Below are 19,492 nucleotides of genomic sequence, written 5' to 3'. Positions count from 1 at the left end.
GGCTGCGTTTCATCTGAAATCATTCCTCAGCTTGAATATCTTGAATATCTCCGACCACATCTTGACTTTGCAACAGAATATTTCAGCTCCTCTACAGGAGACTGAACATCTATCCCTTACCCACAGTGTACAAGATAAAGTTGATGCTGTCACTAGAAAGAAATCGCCTCACAGGAAATTATTTCATTTGCAATCATTCAGTCATACCTTCAGCGTTCTTTTTATAGAATTTGCTGAGAACAATGCAGCCATGTTTATGTGAGGGCTCTTCACAGTGGTTCTGTGTTAAACACTAGGATGTCACTGCTACAACAAGGAATTACTCTTAATGACTTTAACACAGTTCAGTTAAATTTTTGTAGTGTTGATTTCTGTGTTACCCTGGCACAAAAGAATAACAGATAACCACAAAAAAACGCATGCATAACAATATAAAAACATCCATATCGACTATCGCCCAGCTTATTATTTTGGTAAATGGTAAATGGACTATACATGTATAGCACTTTTCTAGTCTTATTGACCACTCAAAGCGCTTTAACACTACATGTCACATTCACCCATTCACACACACACTCACACACTGGTGGTCGAGGGGCCACCTGCTACTCAGAAATTATTCACACACTCACACTCCGATGATGCAGCTTCAGGAGCAATTTGGGGTTCAATATCTTGCCCATATCTTACTTCGACATGTTGTCCAGAGGAGCTGGGGATCGAACCGCTGACCTTCTGATTAGAGGACGACCCACTCTACCTCTGAGCCACAGCTGTGTGACAACATTGTCGTCACACAGTTTTAAAATACTGTCAGCCCAGTGTTCTAAAACTGTGCATCCCTACTTCAATTAAAAATTAGGAAGTGAATTTTTACTTTCTTAAAAGATTTTACATGATCACATATTGTTTTGTTTATCCTGTTGATCAAGTTAATTTGTAATTTTTTTATTTGTTTATTTTTTTTATAATTGATTTATATCCTTTCTTATATATAAATATATATATAACAAAATGATCAGTATTATTTACCTCAGTCAGAGGTCTTGATGATGTGGCTGATCTATGACACAGATATTAGCTCAGTGCCAGGAGATGGGGATTGGGTTAAATGGCAGCTTTTCTAATAACGTCAGTAAATAATCACCAAAACTGCATTTGAGGGCATTCAGAAATCACATCCTCAAGGGGCCCAGTGGCTCGGTTGTTTGAGTGGGTGACCCATGTACAGAGGCTGTGTCCTCACCACAGCAGCCACAGGTTCAATTCTGGCCTCGGCCCTTTGCTTGCATGGCACCCCCCCCCCCCCCCCCTCCCCCTTTCATGCTATACTCTAACTGTCCTATCTCAATAAAGGCAAAAGCCCAAAAAATAATCTTTAAAAAAAAAAGAAATCACATCTTCCACTCGACAGCACAAACAGATGTTATGTGTTTATATTTATATATGTGTGTGTGTGCATGTACGTATGTATATCTATCAGTTTTCTTTTTTTTTCAAATATCAATATCTGCCTTAAAAACACATGAGGAACTAGACAGTAGTAGATTTCAATTAAAACAGATTAAACTCTCTTAAACAGGATTCAGAGGAATAAAGGACTGAAAGGCCGACCCAGTTTCCCCAGTGTGTTTTGTAATATACTCACACAGACTAAGTTGACCACAGCACTTGGATCCACTGAATCGATCCAGCTCTACGCCAGAGAATATCAAAACAATTATTGAGAGAAGGAAAGTACTGAAAACAAATTCTTCAATTGAAACTTTTTTAAATGGTCTTGAAAGGCAGAGCAAAAAGAACCCTAACATATTATAATCTTAAATTATTATCTGGACGATGTTAGCAAACAGCAAGCTCTTCTGTCTGGCACACAGAGTTTCCACCTGATGAAGGTAAGACAAAAATCCCCTCTTCTTTTAGCTCTGGTATGTGTTTCATGAACTGTTTAATGCACCTCCATGTTCTGCAGATGGTTAGTTTTCTGTCTCTTGGTGCTGGGCAGGTCCTGTGCACTGGCTTTATTGGACTGTTTTTAACTGAAAACACTGCTGCTGCAGATGAGGATGGTGTGACTAAAAAGAGGCTAAAATGCTTTGAGCTGACAAAAACTTATGAATCACTGATAGTTTGTGAACATGGGCACCAGTTTAACCCTTTAGAACCTGGATCGACATTGGTTTTGTTGTGCTGCGTTCAGCTGCCTTTCACAAGCATTTAATCCTCAGAAACTATGGAAAATTGGTTTGATTTCTATCGAAAACACGAGAAAAAGGCAATGAGCAAATTGCCAAGAAATGTCCAGAAATTTGCCCCCCAAAAAATAAAGGTGAAAAAAATGACTCGAAAATTAGCTGCAGGGATGTTATCAGACATTCTCCAGAAAAGGAAAAATGTCCAGAATTCTCTATTTATTTTCTTGTAATTATATATGAAATAATGTTATAGAAAAAATATTTATATTTAATTTGTCACACTTTCTTAAGATAATTTTCTTGTATCTTTATCTTTTTACTTTTTTATTTTTAGATAATTTTCTTGTATTTTTTTTTTTACAATTGCAATTTGAAGAAGCCAAGAAGCCATTTAGCTCATGTCTCAAAGGGCTAACTGCACTGTCTGCCCTGTCTATATATACACTCGTGGGTTGAGCCCCAAAAACTCTGAAACCTACAATTTCTCAGATGCAACTAAATGCATCTCTTATTCTCAATGTCCTTTTCTTCAAATACAGGTGTGGAGTTTGTAAAAGCCGCAGAAAGCTCCCAAAGAGCCATAGAAGACATTATACTACTGTTCACAGGCTGAGTCGTGCTCCTCCTTCTTTAGAATGTATCCAGAATATGTCCCGAAGATTTATTTCATCCATATTTGGAACAAACAAGGTAAAGGGCAAACACAAAACCTTTTAAGGTGCTGGAGCAAAAAATCAAAGTTAGGCAACAATCAAAACTAACGTTGTATTATATATATAGAGAGAAAGAGAGCATATTCTGTGCAAGCTTTAATGTAAGTATTTCCATTTCAGCTTATGCATTTCCAATTTCACTTTTTTATTATCACTTTATATTTTTAAATTAGGGGGTAAGTATTGTCAAAATGGGACACTGGCAAAATGGGACAGTTAAGCTTTGCAATGGTTTATATTTTCAAGGAATACACAAGATAACCCAATACCAGTATCTATGCATTGCTTGATAGGTATATGATCAGGAAAAAAAAAAGTCACCCAGATATGACATTATATTTGTATGCGTGGCTTTGCATGCAGTGACACCTGATACAAGAATCACAATAGTAATTGCCAGGACATAGCATTCTGACCAAAAACTTGTTAAGCTTTTAAAAATCTAAAAACAAATACTCACTTATTCATTCCAATATATTTTGCTATGTTATATCATTGTGTATCAAAATTACCATGAATCAATTCCAAAATCCTTTCTCCTTTCTCCTTTTTGTAAAATGCTTATTTTGATAGTGTCCCATTTTTGCCAATTGTCTACTGTTGTAAAATGGGACATGCTTTTATTGTCAAGATGGACACTACTTTGTCATTTTGAGAGGGAAAACTGTTTTTTTGAGGTTCATAAAACACTTGCTATATTCAGATAAATCATTTTTATAAATTTTATCAATATATTTTTCTAAATATGTCAGGTAGCTTGCTGGAACTAAGTGTAGAAGGTCTAGCATTGTCATGTTTTAGGAAGCCTATTTCAAAAAGCTCTATAGCTATTTCTACCGTACAAAGGAGAAAGGCATAATTCTTAGAGAGCAGAACTGAGATGCATAGCATTGTTCATAAATATTACATATAGAAATGTTTTAAATAATTAGTCAAATAAGTAAACAAATAAGAATATAAATAGCTTAAAACACCAAAATTCATGTACATTTCAGAGGTAATGGCAGACAAAGAGAAGGGAACAAGTAAAGACAGGAAAAGAGAAGCAACAGCAAGGATAAGGCAAGTGAAGACAGGATGACAGGGACGGTTTTGGACTATCAAGAACAGTCAGAGGCAGGGCGAGTACCAAAGCTACAACTGTCTCAAGCATGGAATTTACCTAAAAGTAGGCTACATTGCAAAGAAGGATGAAAGGTGTTGTACAGGGTTATTATATGTGTTATTTGAAACAATACATTTTTTTAAATTACTGCTCTTCTTCAATATCTCTGGCTTTTATATCATAATATAAGTTGTCCCATTTTAGCATTGAAGGTGTCCTATTTTGTCAGTAGTGCCTGTATAAAAGTGGTCTCAGGACATATTGTGTTTGAGATGGAATAATTGATTCTGTGTTTTATAATTCTTTTTTTTTTTTTTTTTGCATGTTGTAGTAAAGGGGTTGATATTTATAAAGTGATATCATGTTTGGAGCTCAGACAAGTGGAAAAATTAATTGTAAATTGTTCCAGAACGCAAATGTCCAAAAAGTGTCCCAATTTAACACTACTTCACATTTTAAATTTTAAATTATAAATTATATATATTTCTTTCTATATATATATATATATATATTTCTTTTTTTTAATTTGATCTCTTTTAATTTTCTATTTGGACTTTTAAGTTAAATTATTGCCAAAAATATCCTCCACAGCTTTGGGCTGTTTTGTTAGTAGCAGCAGTGTGGTGGCACTATTTCCCTGTAGAGGGCGTCGTTACGCCTTCAATGCATCTCACATTTACCTAAACTCAAACCTCACATTGAGCGCTGACAATAAGAAAAAGCAATTTTATTGTGATTGGGTCGAGTTAGGATCGTTTCTGCATCAAAAATGTATGCAGTCTCACGAAAATTAACGCTGAGTCAGTCTCTCCAGCAGTCTGCTCCAGGGCTGTGGGCGGTTTCACAGCGCACGTGAAGGCATCACTTGGACAACGTGCGTGTGTGTGTTCCTCCGCCCTGACGGTCAGTGACAGCTAACTGCAGCGGTCCACAGTATGGTCTACAGAGCAGCTGCAAACATGAAGGACAACAGTTTACCACGAATTGTAGTTATCATCGTGTGTACGGTGGTCTTTGTCGCCGTTTTAATCGTTAACGCGTTGGCAGGAGCGGGCAGAGGTGAGTCACAGTAAAACGCTTCAATATTGTACAGTTTAAGTGAAGTTTTCTGAAATCCCTCCGACACACTCATTCACATGGCAGCGTTCAATGTAGTATAATGTGTGGACATGTTTTCGTCTTTTCGTTTTGTAATTTTGGTTCCAAACTGGTTACGAAACTGTTTTCTACTGGGAGGGGGACTCCAGTTAATGGTGTGTTGCTGGGAACTCATTATGGCGCTGCTGTTGTTACACAAAGCAATGAGACGTTTTTTTCCATGACCCTTGACCGTGTTTGTGTAACGCTAACATGCAGTTAACACGTTGAAGTTGTGAAAGACTATATGAAAACAAGATAGGAAAACACTTAAATTCTTCGAGCTAGCGATTAACGGTCGCTTAACCCGAAATAACCTCTCAGAGAGGAAAAAAAGTTGGTGGTAGGCGTTGCATCTAAATCCCGACCAACAAATAATTGGATGGAATTTAGTTTATGTTGCTCAGAGTAATAAAATGACTATATAAGAAAAGAAATTACGGAATAGTTTTATATTAGAACGACTTTTATTAAAGAAACAGTAGGAAAGTTTTTCAGGAGGGTGTTGGTGGGATCCTGGCAGACGCTGGTGCTCCTGGAGGGCTGGAAGAACTTTTATAAAAAGAAATGAGGGCATCCATCCAGCAGCAGGGTGTGGCATAAACATCCAAAGCTCCCCCGCTGCCTCAAGTGTTGGCATTTTCTGTGCTTTTTTTCTCTTCCTTTTTTTGCAATGGTTAATAATGAAAGGCTTTGTATTTGTACCATCTACTTTGATGGGTGCAGAGAAATAGATTTGTATTATTTCTTTTTTTTTTATATCAACTTTTCATATTTTTAACATGGAGAATAAACAACAAACACATTAACACACAATAATACTCCTTCTATTACCCCTGGCAGCACCTAAAGAAGAAAATAAAGAAATGATTTAAAAAAAAAAATTAAAAAGGAAAAAAGTCACACTTAATGAAAAGTAAAAATAACAATAATAATTTTAATGCAAAACAGAATATTGGCCTGGCCGATTATCGGAGAGCCGATATTTGACATTCTCTATCAGCGTTATTAAAATTAATTAATTTAAAAAAGTGTTTTTTATTACAGTCAACCAACACCAAGGCCATCTGCTATGTCAGAAAGTGTCAGCATGGGAGGAACTTTTCCTTTTTAGAACCTCAGAGAGATATTTTTATTTATTTATTTATATTTAAATTTTCACTGAACTTTATAAGAGCGGTTGCTATGAACTTGTTGTATGTGATGTTGAAAGTTTCAGTTTTGATCAACATTTGCTAAAAGCATTTAAAAACAAAGTTTTGTGTTGGAGTTTGTTATATTCCAGATTCTGAGTATTGACAGAAATAATCTGTTTCCAATATTGGTTATTGGTCTCATTAAATACTTACAATTAGTTTTGGTACCGGCCCTGAAAAACCCAAATTGGTTGGCCCATTGTGCACAAAAGCGCAGGCACAGATGGTTTTTTGTTTGGCATTATGCATTTTTGATACTGACATTGCCACATATGTTTTATCCAGTAAGGATTGTAGCCAAAGATTCTGAGAGAGCGAATGAGGAGGAACATTTTTAGAACTTGATTATTTTTTCTACCACATCCTACCGATGCAAGACAGCAGTCCGTATGGACTGCTGATAATCACCTGACAGCTCAACCTGCAACTTTTTTGAATGAAATTTAACATTAAAATATATATGATAAACCTATCAAGCACAAGAATTGTTGAAGATTAAATGAGCTCTTCCTAGGGATGGGTATCGTTAAAATTTTAAATATACTACTTTGTTCTACTAGTCGTTCCTAATCCTTTTGGCCTGTGACCTCTTCCAACAGTTACATGTCTTGGAGTTGTTAGTTTCACCAAAGAGGGAATTCTTTTATGCCTTTTCTTTTATCATTTTATTTTTATTTAACCAGGTTGATCCCTTTGAGATTTAAGAATCTCTTTTTCATGGGAGAGTTGTTGGTTGTTCAACCAGGCAGGCTAAAAATGATATCAACATCTGTGAGTATTTTTATTTTAGATGAAAAAGAATACCCCGAAGCCCTTTTCACAATTTCTGTGCGGGCATTTTGGACAGAGAGCATTTAGAGGTCCTGAGAACGCAGTGAATACTGTCTGCTTCTTTTCTGTGTGATAAAAGCACAGTGGTAGTGTGGGAGCAGACCAAGAATTGCCTTTTAAAAAAAGGTGTACCAATGGAAGAGCCTAGGTGTCGCCAGAGCAGGCCATCCTACCCGAGAGTACAACTCCAGTGGCTTTACAGTTTGTACTGAACCTGGTGAGCTGTATCAACCATATGGAGACACTGAGCAGAGGTGTGCAGGTACAAAAGATGACCATAGTCAAACAGGAAAAAATAGCTGCAGCAACAAGAGGCTTTTTTTTACATTAAAAGAAAAACACGACTTGTTTGGAAAATAAAAACTCAGTTTTAGCCTTAGCTTTTTTCTCCTTTTTCTTTTTACCAGGTACATGTGGTTTAAAAGTAAGGGAATCATCAATCAAAATACCCAGGTATTTGTAAGAGGTAACAACCTCTCTCCCTATTTAATTAGTGTTCGATCCCCAAAGAGTGAATTTTAGCCAGTATTTCAGAAAGAAAGAGCACTGCGATTTGAGAAGAGTCACCAAAAGTCAAGTACAGATTTCAGAATCAGAGTCTGTTTTTTTCTCCTTTTCTTTCCCATGAAGGGGCGGACACCACAAGAATAAAGAACTTCAGTATGTTATTTCTGCGATTAAAGGAAGTTCCATCAGTACTAGTGAGCATGAGCTTCTCTCCTTGTCAAAGTCTGAAACCAGAGAAGGAAGTCTCAAATCTGTGATGTCATAGGGTATAAAGTCCTAAGCCACTCCATAGACAATGAATGGCAGACTGATTATCTGAACCTTCATAATGGTTTTATGGTTTTTGTTGGGTTTTTTGTAATATCTTAATGGGCTTTATTTATTATTCTATTGTAGCGTTTTCAACTCTGAAACGGAAAATGTCCTCATATAGGCCCAATCACTGTGATATCAGGCTAACAACAAAAGTCACTTGTGGGCGGAAAACTCTGTAATGTTTTCCGTTGCGTAAATATGGAAATGTGGCAAACTTGTTAGGGCCAGAGCACGGAAGGGTGCGAGGACCATATTGAAATTGGTCCGTTTTTTCTTCTTCTTATTAGGGCCCGAGCACTGACCAGTGCGAGGACCCGACTGTAAGTGGTCCGCTTTTTATTCTTATTATTATTATTTTGCCAATGAATCGCTTTTTTGAGGGCTTTATCATACTCGAAAACTCATGAAACTTTGAACGCTTTTGTGGACTGGTGAATTTTTTGATATTTTATAAGTGTCGTGTATAGGTGTAAAAAAAAAGTCTGTCATTTTGAATTGAAATGTCATTTTTTTGTGATTTCATGGTGTTGGAATTTGAAACAATAGTCCTACAGATTTCAACAGACTGACTTCAAAATTTGTAAATCTCACCTTCAGATGTGGGCGACCCTAGATTGTGTGTCATGATGCACAGAAAAAAAACTTTTCATCAAACGCTTTCGCCATAGTTATGCACTATTCGCCATAAAACAGGAAGCACTTTTTGAGGGCCAAGGCATGCACCAATACTCACCAAAAGTGGCACAGGCATCACAAGTCCTAAATTTTGATATCTGATATGATCTTTTTGCACTGATGTGCAAAAATGACTCTGGAGCCCCCCCTAGAAAATTTCAACAAAGCAGCCCCCGCAGACCATTTAACTGAGAGCTTTTTTGTAGGTCCATGCCCTAAACCTAACAGGAAGTGCCGCATTTTAATTTGAATTTTCTTTTTTTTTTTTTGTAATTTTACTGTCTGTTTCTTTAAACACTTGTCCTCCGGATTTCATCTGATCGACTTCAAATCTGGACACCAGTATTTCCTAAAGTTGGTGTTAAATTGCGAGCCGTTTTTGATTTCAGCAAACGCTGACGCTGTTCTGTGGTGATCTTTGCCATAAAACAGGAGGTTGTGTTGTGTGGCTAAAGATGCTTAAAAACTCACAAAATGTGGCATACACATCAATAGTCCTATGATGTGTTATTTGATTTTTTTTTTTTGCTGTGATGTGCCAAAATGTGCTCTGTAGCGCCAACTACTAATTTTCAACGAAGCAGCCCCTGCAATCGTTTAACCTAGAACTACGAAACTTAAGACGCTTGTGAAAAAGCCCAAGACCTACAAAAAAGCCTCCTGGAGCCATGCCCTAAACCCAACAGAGAGTCCACCAATTTTAATTTTCTTTTGATTTTTGGCCAAATTTTTGCCATTTCTGCTAGAGCCCAACTGATTTGTCAATATACCTTTATCATCACCTGGTTTGAGCCTTTTACAGACATAATAGAGCAAATTTAGCTTCTGCACATATTTTTTTTTCCCAAATGCGCTGATAGGCAAACTCTTAGTCCATTGTTGACACTACTCTTAGCACTGTAAATCACATGCACTACAGAGCAGCAGAATTGAGCACATACAGCCAAGGCTCAATCACACAGGCTGGCTGGCTCCCTTTTTCACACCTGTCGCATCTGCAGCTGTGCCTCTTTCTCACACACACCTCTTCAAAAGAAATTTCACAAGTATCCAGGTCCACCAGTGCTTGGAGGACACGCTAATTTACTGCTGTGTGCAGTGTTGCCCTTTCTCAGAGAGACATGGTCCCGTCAGTCCATCAAGTAGCCACGACATGCGTAGAGGTGCGAGGGCCTGTTCATCGCTGCTTGCAGCTTTAATTTATTCCTGTTGTTATCTTTAGTCGTACCTGTTACATATGAAGATACAGAGTGAGTAACCCTAACACGGTGGTCTGACTGATCTGACGTTTCTGTTGTCCTCATTTTATGTACTGTTTGCTTTTCTCTCGTCTTTGTTCAACCAAATCTGTGAGGGGGGAGTGGGTGGTGCAAAACCAGTAACGCATTTTGGTTTAGGTGAGGGACATACAACTTTAAATGGTAGTATTTCATATTTATTTTAAGTAACCTCTGGACCCTAAATCCCACTAGCAGGTTTGAAAGTTTCCAACAGTCCTTTAGCATGTAATTTTTAGGAGGATTTGCATGTTGCTTAAGAAATGAGATGTTTGTTTTGGTGATAAGTAATAACTGTTCTGATGCATTGACTCTAATACTACATACATTTGGTGTGAATTAAAAAAAAATGTGATTTATGGTGGAGGGAGGGTGATTGATAGATAAGGAAAAACATTTATAGCTTCAAGGAGGGTCAAGATGAAAAAGAAAAAAAAAGTCACACCCCAACCCAGAACGTCATCAGTTTTTGCGTGCTGCATTCACAAGCATTTAAACCTCTGAAACCTGAGGAAAACTGGTGTGATTGCTTGTAAAACCACGGGGAAAAGGCAATAAGCATCTTGTTGAGAAATATCCTGCAAAAGGAAAAAAAAAAAAAATTTTAAATTGAAATCAAAATTGACAATAGAATGACCTGAAAATTAGTTGGGGTGGGATATTATTCTTTTTTTAATGGAAAAAGGTACAGAAGATGATATTTATATATCTTATAATTGAATTTTAAAAATTATGTTACAGAAAAAAAAGAATATATATATAAAGCATTTTCTTGTTTTTTTTTTCAGTTTTCTTTTTTTGTTGCCTTTTTTGGGGGTAATTTTCTTGACATTTTTCTACAAATGTCTTGCTAATTTTTTGACAATTTCTTGTTAAGTTGCTTACTATCTTCTTTCCATGATTTTTTTATATCAACTGAAGAAATCAATTTGTCAAGGTCTCAAATTGACAGTGAAGTAAAAACTGTCTTAGACCAGCTAAATCTGTAAAATGCTGCTTGCATAGTAGTAAGTCGTAATAGTAGTAGTAGTAGTAGTAGTAGTAGTAGTAGTAATGGTCTAAGTAGTATTTTGAATTAAGCTCTTTTATTTGTAATGGGGGATCTTAAGATTAATGAACCTGTACTTTGCTTCAGTAAAGGATCTGATTACTTACTTAAGTCGGAAACACAGTTTAGCAGTTCAATGTTTTTGCGAGATAAGAAATGACACCTCTTTCCAAGCATGCAATAATTGTTTAGACCAGACTGTTTCTACAACCTTGAAACAAGATGTAGCATGGCCCCTTCCTGTTTCAACATGACAGTGCCCTCTTGCAGAAAGCCAGCTTCTAAAGGAAATGGTTCAAGTCTGGTGCAGAGGAACCTGACTGGTCGCTCAGAGCCCTGACTTTGAGCCCATCCAGCTGGAACACTGATCATCTCTGCTGTTTTCCAGGTCCTTTCCATTCCTCTACAGGTAATGTGTCAGGCCGCTACGAGACAGACATCACTCCGGCCGGCTGGACCTTTTCTATCTGGGGTGTCATCTACACCTGGCTCACTCTCATGGTCATATACCTCACCACATATGTATTCCGAGGGTAAGCTAACTTCACTCTACTTATTCTTATTATCTATACCTAGGGTTCATACGTAGTTTGGGAAAGAGCCTTTATGTATGCAGCTCCATGTATCTGTGGAATCTTCTGCAAAAGGACTTTATCTTCTGATTCTTAGTTGCTCTTTCAATTATCATGTTTATATGGTTTACTTATAGCATATATTAACATCATTAGTCTTTCCTTGTTTTTTCTGGTTAAATTAAAAAAATATTTTTTTTTTTTCGTGCAGATTGAACCTGTCTGATTGGATACATTGGTGAGAGCAACATGCAGATGAAACTGATATTTCTCTCCCTGTGAATAGATCCTGGGCTCAGTGTCTGCTGCCCTACAGCTTCTATTTTTGCTGGCTGTCCAACATGCTGCTGAACATGATCTGGTTGCTGCTGTGGGACAGAGAGTATGTCTGCTACTACTTCCATTCACTACTTCATTTATTGCACAGAAAAAAAACTGTCTACATGCAAAAATGTCTTTTGGATGTGAATAGAAATTTCTTTTGCTCCCATCATTATAGAATGACATTTAAAAACATATTCTAAAGTTTTAATATGTATCAAGAACCATAATAAGAATAACAGTTCAACTCAAATAGTGGACTACCTCATACAGAAGAAATAGTCCCTGTGAAAGTTGTAGTAAGTGGTCTGTCAGTTAGCCAGAATAACAGAGACCTTGTTTCGGGAACAACATTCTCTGTGGGTTTTCATTACAGATTTGCGCAAAACTTAAGCATTGTTTGGCCACCGCACTGGCCGTCACTAATTCCAATCCAAGGCCACATAGGCGTGTTATGGAGCCACAATGGAAAGGTGACTCCCTTATACGTGAGAGTGGCCACGTATGAGGGATTTCTGGGAGGTGATAGTCCATGATTTCACAGAGGAATTGTTGATTTAAGACTTCCAGATGAATCGTTTAATTTTTGAGGAGTTATGTGATGCAATAACACCACTTGTAGCTCCTGCTGCATCATGAGGGAGACAGTTCCTACTGACAAGCACATAGCCATAGCATCATGTGACCTATGAAAGACAAAAAGTGTTTCCATTGCAGCTTTGCCAAATATGGCTTTTTCAAATCACTTGAAATACCACCTCCTACAAGTGTAAAAACTTGGTTTGTGATAAAAAAAGGATTTATATTTTAATTGATGTATGTCCATAAGTTGTATTTTATAGTGCAATTTCAGTTTGCAGGTTAATTAAAACCCGTCCTCCGTTGTTGAATTGTGGGTGTACTTTTATAGTTTGTGTGCTACAAGACCACTGTATGATCTCAGTGATGGCTTTTTTAACCATTAAAAAATTTTAAAAAATTAAAAATATTGTGCAGAAAAAAAAATTGCAGTTAACAGTAGTTGTAAAATATTAACTATTAACTAACAAATTAGTTGCTCTTTTTATTCTTATTTGAAAATGTAATTAGGTCGAGAGTAATTACACATTTAGTTTGTTAGCCTCATTATTAATTCAAAATAAGTTTTGGGGGTGAAAACGTTAGTATAACCTGCAGAGCAAACAAATGCTTTTAGTTCAGTTTTGAAACATCAGTAGAATCTGGAAGAAGAGCGGAGCCTTGAGGACACTCCATAAAAATGCAATTTAGCTGATAGTATGTTCTGACTGACCATATAAAGGCCTCAGATGTTAAGGAAATTACTTTGTTATCTGTGAAATGTGCGTCTGTAACGAAACAACTGACTCTGAGACTGCTGCTCCTCTCTTTCCCTCTCTCTGTGTTGCAGGTTGATGTTAGCGGCTCTGGTTGTGATAATCCTAATAGTGATTACCAACTACAGCGCTTTGTTCCTCAGCTGCTTTGCAACAGATTACTATGGGCTCTGGTTAAAGTCATACCATCGCAAAGACCTGGCCTGTCTCAGAATACTGGTATGGCACACTGTGTGTGTGTGTGTGTGTGTGTGTGTGTGTGTGTGTGTGTGTGTGTGTGTGTGTGTGTGTGTGTATGTGTGTGTGTGTGTGTGTGTGTGTGTGTGTGTGAGAGAGAGAGAGAGAGAGAGAGTGAGTGTGAGTGTGAGTGTGTGAGTGAGGGTGTGAGTGAGGGCAGATGGTTGCATCTAGTTCATTGATATTGGTGATGGGTCAATTTCTCAGAACACACTCTGTCCCCTGTTAATGATGTCATCTTTGTGCTTCTTTTTTTCAGGTTCAGAACGGGTTGGCTCTCTACACTACATGGACTTCCATTGCCTCTCTGATCAACTTTTCACTGGTTCTCCACATGTGGGGTGTGGACAAGAGCACAGCAGCAACAGCTTCTCTGTGCATCCTGTTTGCAGAGGTGGTGGCATGGTAAGCTTCAATTGGACCAGTTAAAAATATGTTTTTTCTTTTCTTTTTTTTTTTAATAGAAGATTGATAGATTTGATTCAAGTATTATAATTACATTAACTTGTGACGGTACTTCAATAATGAATCCATCACTTAACAGATCAAATTAACAAAGCTTAATGCAGAAGCTGCTGAAGGTATGATCTTCAGACTTTTTCAAAATATTTCTATATTTTTAAAATATATATTTTGTTTTGTTTTTTCATCCCAATTTATTGCAGAATTTCAGCGGTTAATTGTGATAATTTTTTTTTCATGTTTAAATTCAATTATTTTGCATTTCAAAACAGTTTTGCAGTCCATATTGACAAAATGAAGCAATTCTTACCAGATTGTCTTGATACTAAATCACATTAGAGCAAAAAACTGCAGGGGACTAGCATAAAATGGGCATTTCTATAAAGCAGTGACTCATTGGTACCCACAGAACCCATTTTCATTCAGATATCTGGAGGTCAGAGGTCAAGGGATCACTTTTAAATGACCATGCTGTTTTTCCATTGTCAAAATTTAGCCTAACTTTGGAGCATTATTGAGACCCCTTACTGAGAAGCTGAGCTTTGAAACTCAACTTGGTACAGCCTCGTAAAGACAGAAATGTTGACCACTGATTGTCGCAATATAAAAAACATGTTATTTACCAACCCTAATTGCATCACGTTTGAGGTGTTAACACCGAATTGTTGGCAAGCCACTTGATAAATGTCAAGACAGCAGCTGCTAAGGGAAATCTCAGTGTAGAACTTAAACTATCAGTATAATTTTTAGCCATCAGCATATTAACATGGGATTAAATTAATGGAAGCACTGTTAAATCATCACTGCTCTCAGATACATTTTACAGTTGGTTCATGGTTGCTTTCCTATGTGTGCAGGTTCATCCTGGAGAACTGGGTGCTGGACCGTTGGGTGCGGTACGTCCTGACAGTGTACCCTGTGGTGATCGTGGCTCTGGTTGGAAACGTCCTCAGACGTTTTAACCCAGATGATCCCACTCCAAATTCTGTATTCATGGGTGAGTTTGAAGACAACCGCAACCGCAACTGGATCACCACAGCTATGACTACAGCCCTGCTAACATCTATACAGCACAGCCTGACAAGCTAAATTATTGTCTGCTTTTCATTTAACATTTACGGTGTATGAATCCAGGGTGAACAGAACAGACAGCACAAACATATTAAGTCCAAATCCACAGACACTGTTAATTTAATTTGCCTACAGTTGTATCAAAAACTCCAGATTTTTTTTTTAAAAAAAGAGGTCATCTGGACAGTTGTTTTCAAACATCATGCTATCACGAAAAAGAAAAAAAATGTTATTCAAAAAAAGTTGGGACATTGTTTAAAATGCACATGAAAGCAGAATGCAGTGATTTGCAAATCCCTTTGACTTGTTTTAAATTGAATACAGTACAAAGACAAGATATTTAATGTTCAAACTGATAAGTTTAGTTTTTTTAAATGTACAGTCATTCCAAATTTGATGCCTGCAATATGTTCCAAAGAAGTTGGGAACAGGACAACAAAAGTATTGTGGAATGCTCAAAAAATAACAAACATAAACATTCCAGAAGGAAATGTGTTAATTAGTGACAGTCACAAGTAAGGATGGTGAAAGGTTCACCACTTTTCGAAAAACTGCACAGGCAAATGAACCGACAGTTTAAAAACAAAGAAAGAAATTCAAGGATTTCACCTTCTACAATCCATAATATCATCAAAAGATTCAAAGAATCGATAAAAGTCTCTGCAGAAGTCTGAAAACCAATGTTGAGTGCCTTTGACCTTTGACCCCCCCCAGGCTGCATTGCATTAAAAAGACACGACTGTATAGTTCAACTAAAACACAAGAAACTTGCGCTCCAGAAAAGGATAAGCACTCAATGAACAACCCAGTGGCACTAATCAGGAATTATGATGTAAATATAAAGGCCAGAGAGCCGTGATATAAAAGAAAGAAACCTGGGAGGCAGACCCAGGGTGACAGGTCTGAAGGGACTAAATACCACCTCCACCGGATCGGGCTGAAAGCTCTGCCACCCCCTCCTCCTCCTTAAATATAGGGGCCAGAGAGCAGTGAAGACTAACACGTCTTTGGGGTCATCAGATTGGAACCTCCTTTCAACAGTGTTTCACCAAATTGGTTCCACAACACATCCAGGATACTAGGCAGGTATAAAGGGTATTACCACATGGGCTCTGGAACACTCAAGAAAACTGTTGTCAGTAAATATAGTTAATCTCTGCATCTACAAATGCCAGTTCAGACTCTACCATGTAGTGCCCATTGCATCATGGGTAACTTGCACATCTATGAAGGCACCATGAATGTTCAAAAGTACACACAGGTTTTGGAGCAACATGTGCTGCCATTCATACAACATCTTTTCCAGGGACGTCCCTGCATATTCTAGTGAGACAGTGAGACACATTCTGCACGTGTTCCAACAGCGCGACTTGGTAGTAAAAGAGTGCAGCTACTAGTCTGACCTGCTGAAGTCCAGATCTGTCTCCTATTGAACATGTGTGAATCACAAAATATGACACCAGAGACCCCAAACTCTTTGAGCAACTAAGATCATATATCAAGTAACAATGAAAAAGAATTTCACTTTCAGAACTTCAACAGTTAGTGTCCTCAGTTCCCAAAAACTTAAAGTTGTCACACAGTGGTAAACAACCTTTTTGGAACATATTACAGGCATCGCATTCAGAATGAGTGTATGTTTACAAAAAAACTTTCAAGTTTATCAGTGTCAACATTAAATATCTTGTCTTTGTATTGTATTTAATTGATTAGTGATTAATCGTCATTGTATTTGGTTTTATTTATGTTTTAGACTGCATCTCAACTTTTTTTGGAATTGGGGTTCTTAACGTTACAATAAAAATCATAGTGTGTTGCCTTTCCATACTCCCTTAAACCTGGACATTCACTTAACTTCTGCTGGCTGACCCAATAAAACACAGTTGCATTTTCCCTTTTCTTTTGTTTCCAAACAGTTGTGCTGCTAGTGTTGGCGTGTGTCCTGCTGATTTCGAGGATCTGTACTGTCATCTGGAGAAACTACTGGCGGCCTCTCCTCTCCCCGGGCTCAGCGCGGCTGATGGTGTCACCCCTTGATGGCAGAAAATTCAGGGTCTTTACTTAAACAATAAGAACACCGCAGATTTTAAACTCTTAGGCCACTCTTCCATTTCAACACAATCAACTGCAATATTCAAAGGTAAATATGTCACAGAGTTGCAGACAACATGGAGAAGAGCTGCATTTCTTCCGATAGGTTTGACTTGCTTGAAATGGAAAGAAAGTGTTCTAATGGAAAACCACTTCTCATCCTTTCTCTCAAACTACAGTTAAGACACCGTAATAGTGCTTTCACATCTGAAATACTTTCTTTGAAATACTAATAACCTACTACAACTGTTTACCACTACTTCCCAATATACTGTCTATATGTAAACTACTTTTTGTATGAATGCATGCATGTGATTAAATATTGTGGGTTTTTTTATGGCTATTTTAAAGCTTTTTTTGCATTTATTTTGGCATTTTTGTTTTGTATCTATACAGTGGCAATAGACTGCATACTATCAACATGTTGTTTTTACAAAGTATAATTTGGATTGAATTATTGGGATATTTGTTGAATTCATTCTAATTTGCCAATTAAAGCATTCTTTTCACTTCTAATGCTGTCGGATGTAAGAATTTATGAAAATAGACTGCAAAAACAGTATTTGTCTGATATGTACAGTATGAGATGTACACAATTTGTAATAATTACATGCTATTTTCTCAAGGTGCACTGTCACATTCAATGTTTCTGCTAATCACTGACATATCCCTGGCCGCGATCATCAAAAAAAAGAAAAAAAATCTAAAAATGACTTATATTTGATGACTAGCACTGTTGCTGGTTAAAAAAACAAACTCAATGAAAGTAGAAAATCATATAAATGTCTAATATTTTTTAAAGCTTGATTTTGTGTGCATTTTCACAAAAAATAATAATATATAAAAATCAATGTTGCTGCTAATCATTGACATATCTTAGGCTGTGATAATAATAAAAACAAAATCTACTTAGCAAGTATCGAACATACATTTTTCTTTTATTTTATTTTTTCAAACCTGGCATTTAAAGGATTAAAATTCCAAAAATTAAAGAATATTTGATATTTATAATTAGGACTGATGCTGGTTAAAAAAAATCTCAATGAAAGTAGAAAATCATATTAATATATAAAAATTTTTAAAGCTTGATTCTGACAAGTGCATTTTGTGCGCAGAGAAATACAAGCATTTGTAATATTAAGGCGGGTCCTAAGGTTAGACTAGGTTTAACGTTCAACTCTGACCGTGCTTTTGTAAAAAGGAGGGGTAATAGTGGAGAAATTGAAGGTGAGCCACTGTGGGTGAGAGCTGCTCCAGCTCAGCAGCTCTACCCTCCAGCTCAGTGACCCCTGTCCTGAAGCCCTCAGGTCTGACTTATGTTCTTCTCCAGGATCTGACTTGTTGAATCACATGCTCTGCTGTACAGCTGAACCATAGCTGGAGGTCCTGCCTTCTGAACTCAAATTAATGGCAGGAATGGTACTTATATTTCATCAGGGTGACAGGTCTGTCAGCACTGAGGACAGCTGTGGATTTGTTTGTGATCCCAGAAGCTTTGGACACAGCTCATGCAGTAGTAACATCCACAGGGAAGAGACACGGGATCCTTCAGGACATCCAGACATACACAGCGAGGTTTCATGTTGCCTGGATGAATTCCAACTGTCATTTTCTCCTCTCAGCGATGGTGTATATCACAAGTTTCTCTTCCTCCTTTTTGATCTGAACCAAAACTGCTTTACTGTTAATATTTTACTCACCAGTGTGCTGTAAATTTGCACGTCAGCTGCTTCTCTGTATGTTGACCATGCAGTTCTGTGAAAGAGGAAGCAGTAAATATATGGACAAAAGCAGACTGGTCGCTGTATTTCAAAGCAGAAGTTCCAGGTCCTGCTTCAATATAGCAAGAAGTGTTTAGGCCTCATTTACAAAATGAAGTGAAGAATATGTGACAAATATTCAAACAAACAATACAATGCATTGACCAATATGGTCTGTTCTTAGCAACTTAAATTAAGCTTAGCTCAGGTTTTTTCAATTCTTGATCACTTTCAGAGACTATCATGTCAGCCTGTGGAGGAAGTGGTAACATATTTATTTAGAAAGTTATTTTAAAATATCAGCGTATCTATTTGGAAGCGGATTAGAAGAATAACACTGCAGCTATTCTGCTATTTACACTCGTCCCTACAACATTATGATCCCAATACCATCTGTGTGCTGTAATTGGTTTGTACCCACATCAACATGTCAAGGTCGAAGGCAGTTAGGTTAGGGCAAAGAGGTCATGGTTAGGGCGACACATTCAACATAAAATATAAGATGTGGTGAATGAATAAGTCGATACAGATATTTTACACAGGAGACTTGGGTTTGAGTCCTGTACGTGGCAATGTTGGGTTGCTATTTTAAGACTTAGCTGGCTTATTATTTTCAGGTTTTAGGATGTATGAAGCTGTTGAATG

The 19,492-nt window shown here is 37.3% G+C and overlaps 1 protein-coding gene across 1 annotated transcript; it reads left to right on the top strand.

Moving 5' to 3' along the window:
- Window positions 1-4,899: 4,899 nt before the first annotated feature.
- LOC121951974 lies at window positions 4,900-17,603 on the top strand. Its single transcript, XM_042498474.1, has 7 exons — window positions 4,900-5,072; window positions 11,388-11,532; window positions 11,858-11,953; window positions 13,301-13,445; window positions 13,723-13,868; window positions 14,783-14,922; window positions 16,913-17,603. Exons 1-7 carry the CDS (start codon window positions 4,949-4,951, stop codon window positions 17,059-17,061), a joined length of 945 nt encoding a protein of 314 aa, XP_042354408.1. The 5' UTR covers window positions 4,900-4,948; the 3' UTR covers window positions 17,062-17,603.
- Window positions 17,604-19,492: the final 1,889 nt, after the last annotated feature.

Source organism: Plectropomus leopardus, chromosome 12 (assembly GCF_008729295.1).
Source record: "Plectropomus leopardus isolate mb chromosome 12, YSFRI_Pleo_2.0, whole genome shotgun sequence".
In the NCBI taxonomy this organism is placed as follows: domain Eukaryota; kingdom Metazoa; phylum Chordata; class Actinopteri; order Perciformes; family Serranidae; genus Plectropomus; species Plectropomus leopardus.
This window is presented reverse-complemented; position numbering and strand designations above follow the sequence as displayed.

Excerpts from the sequence above, each read along its gene's own strand:
- LOC121951974 (XM_042498474.1), top strand. The coding sequence starts at position 4,949 with ATGGTCTACAGAGCAGCTGCAAACATGAAGGACAACAGTTTACCACGA. Across the intron at positions 13,446-13,722 it reads TGGCCTGTCTCAGAATACTG|GTTCAGAACGGGTTGGCTCT; the intron begins GTATGGCACACT and ends TCTTTTTTTCAG. Across the intron at positions 14,923-16,912 it reads TCCAAATTCTGTATTCATGG|TTGTGCTGCTAGTGTTGGCG; the intron begins GTGAGTTTGAAG and ends GTTTCCAAACAG.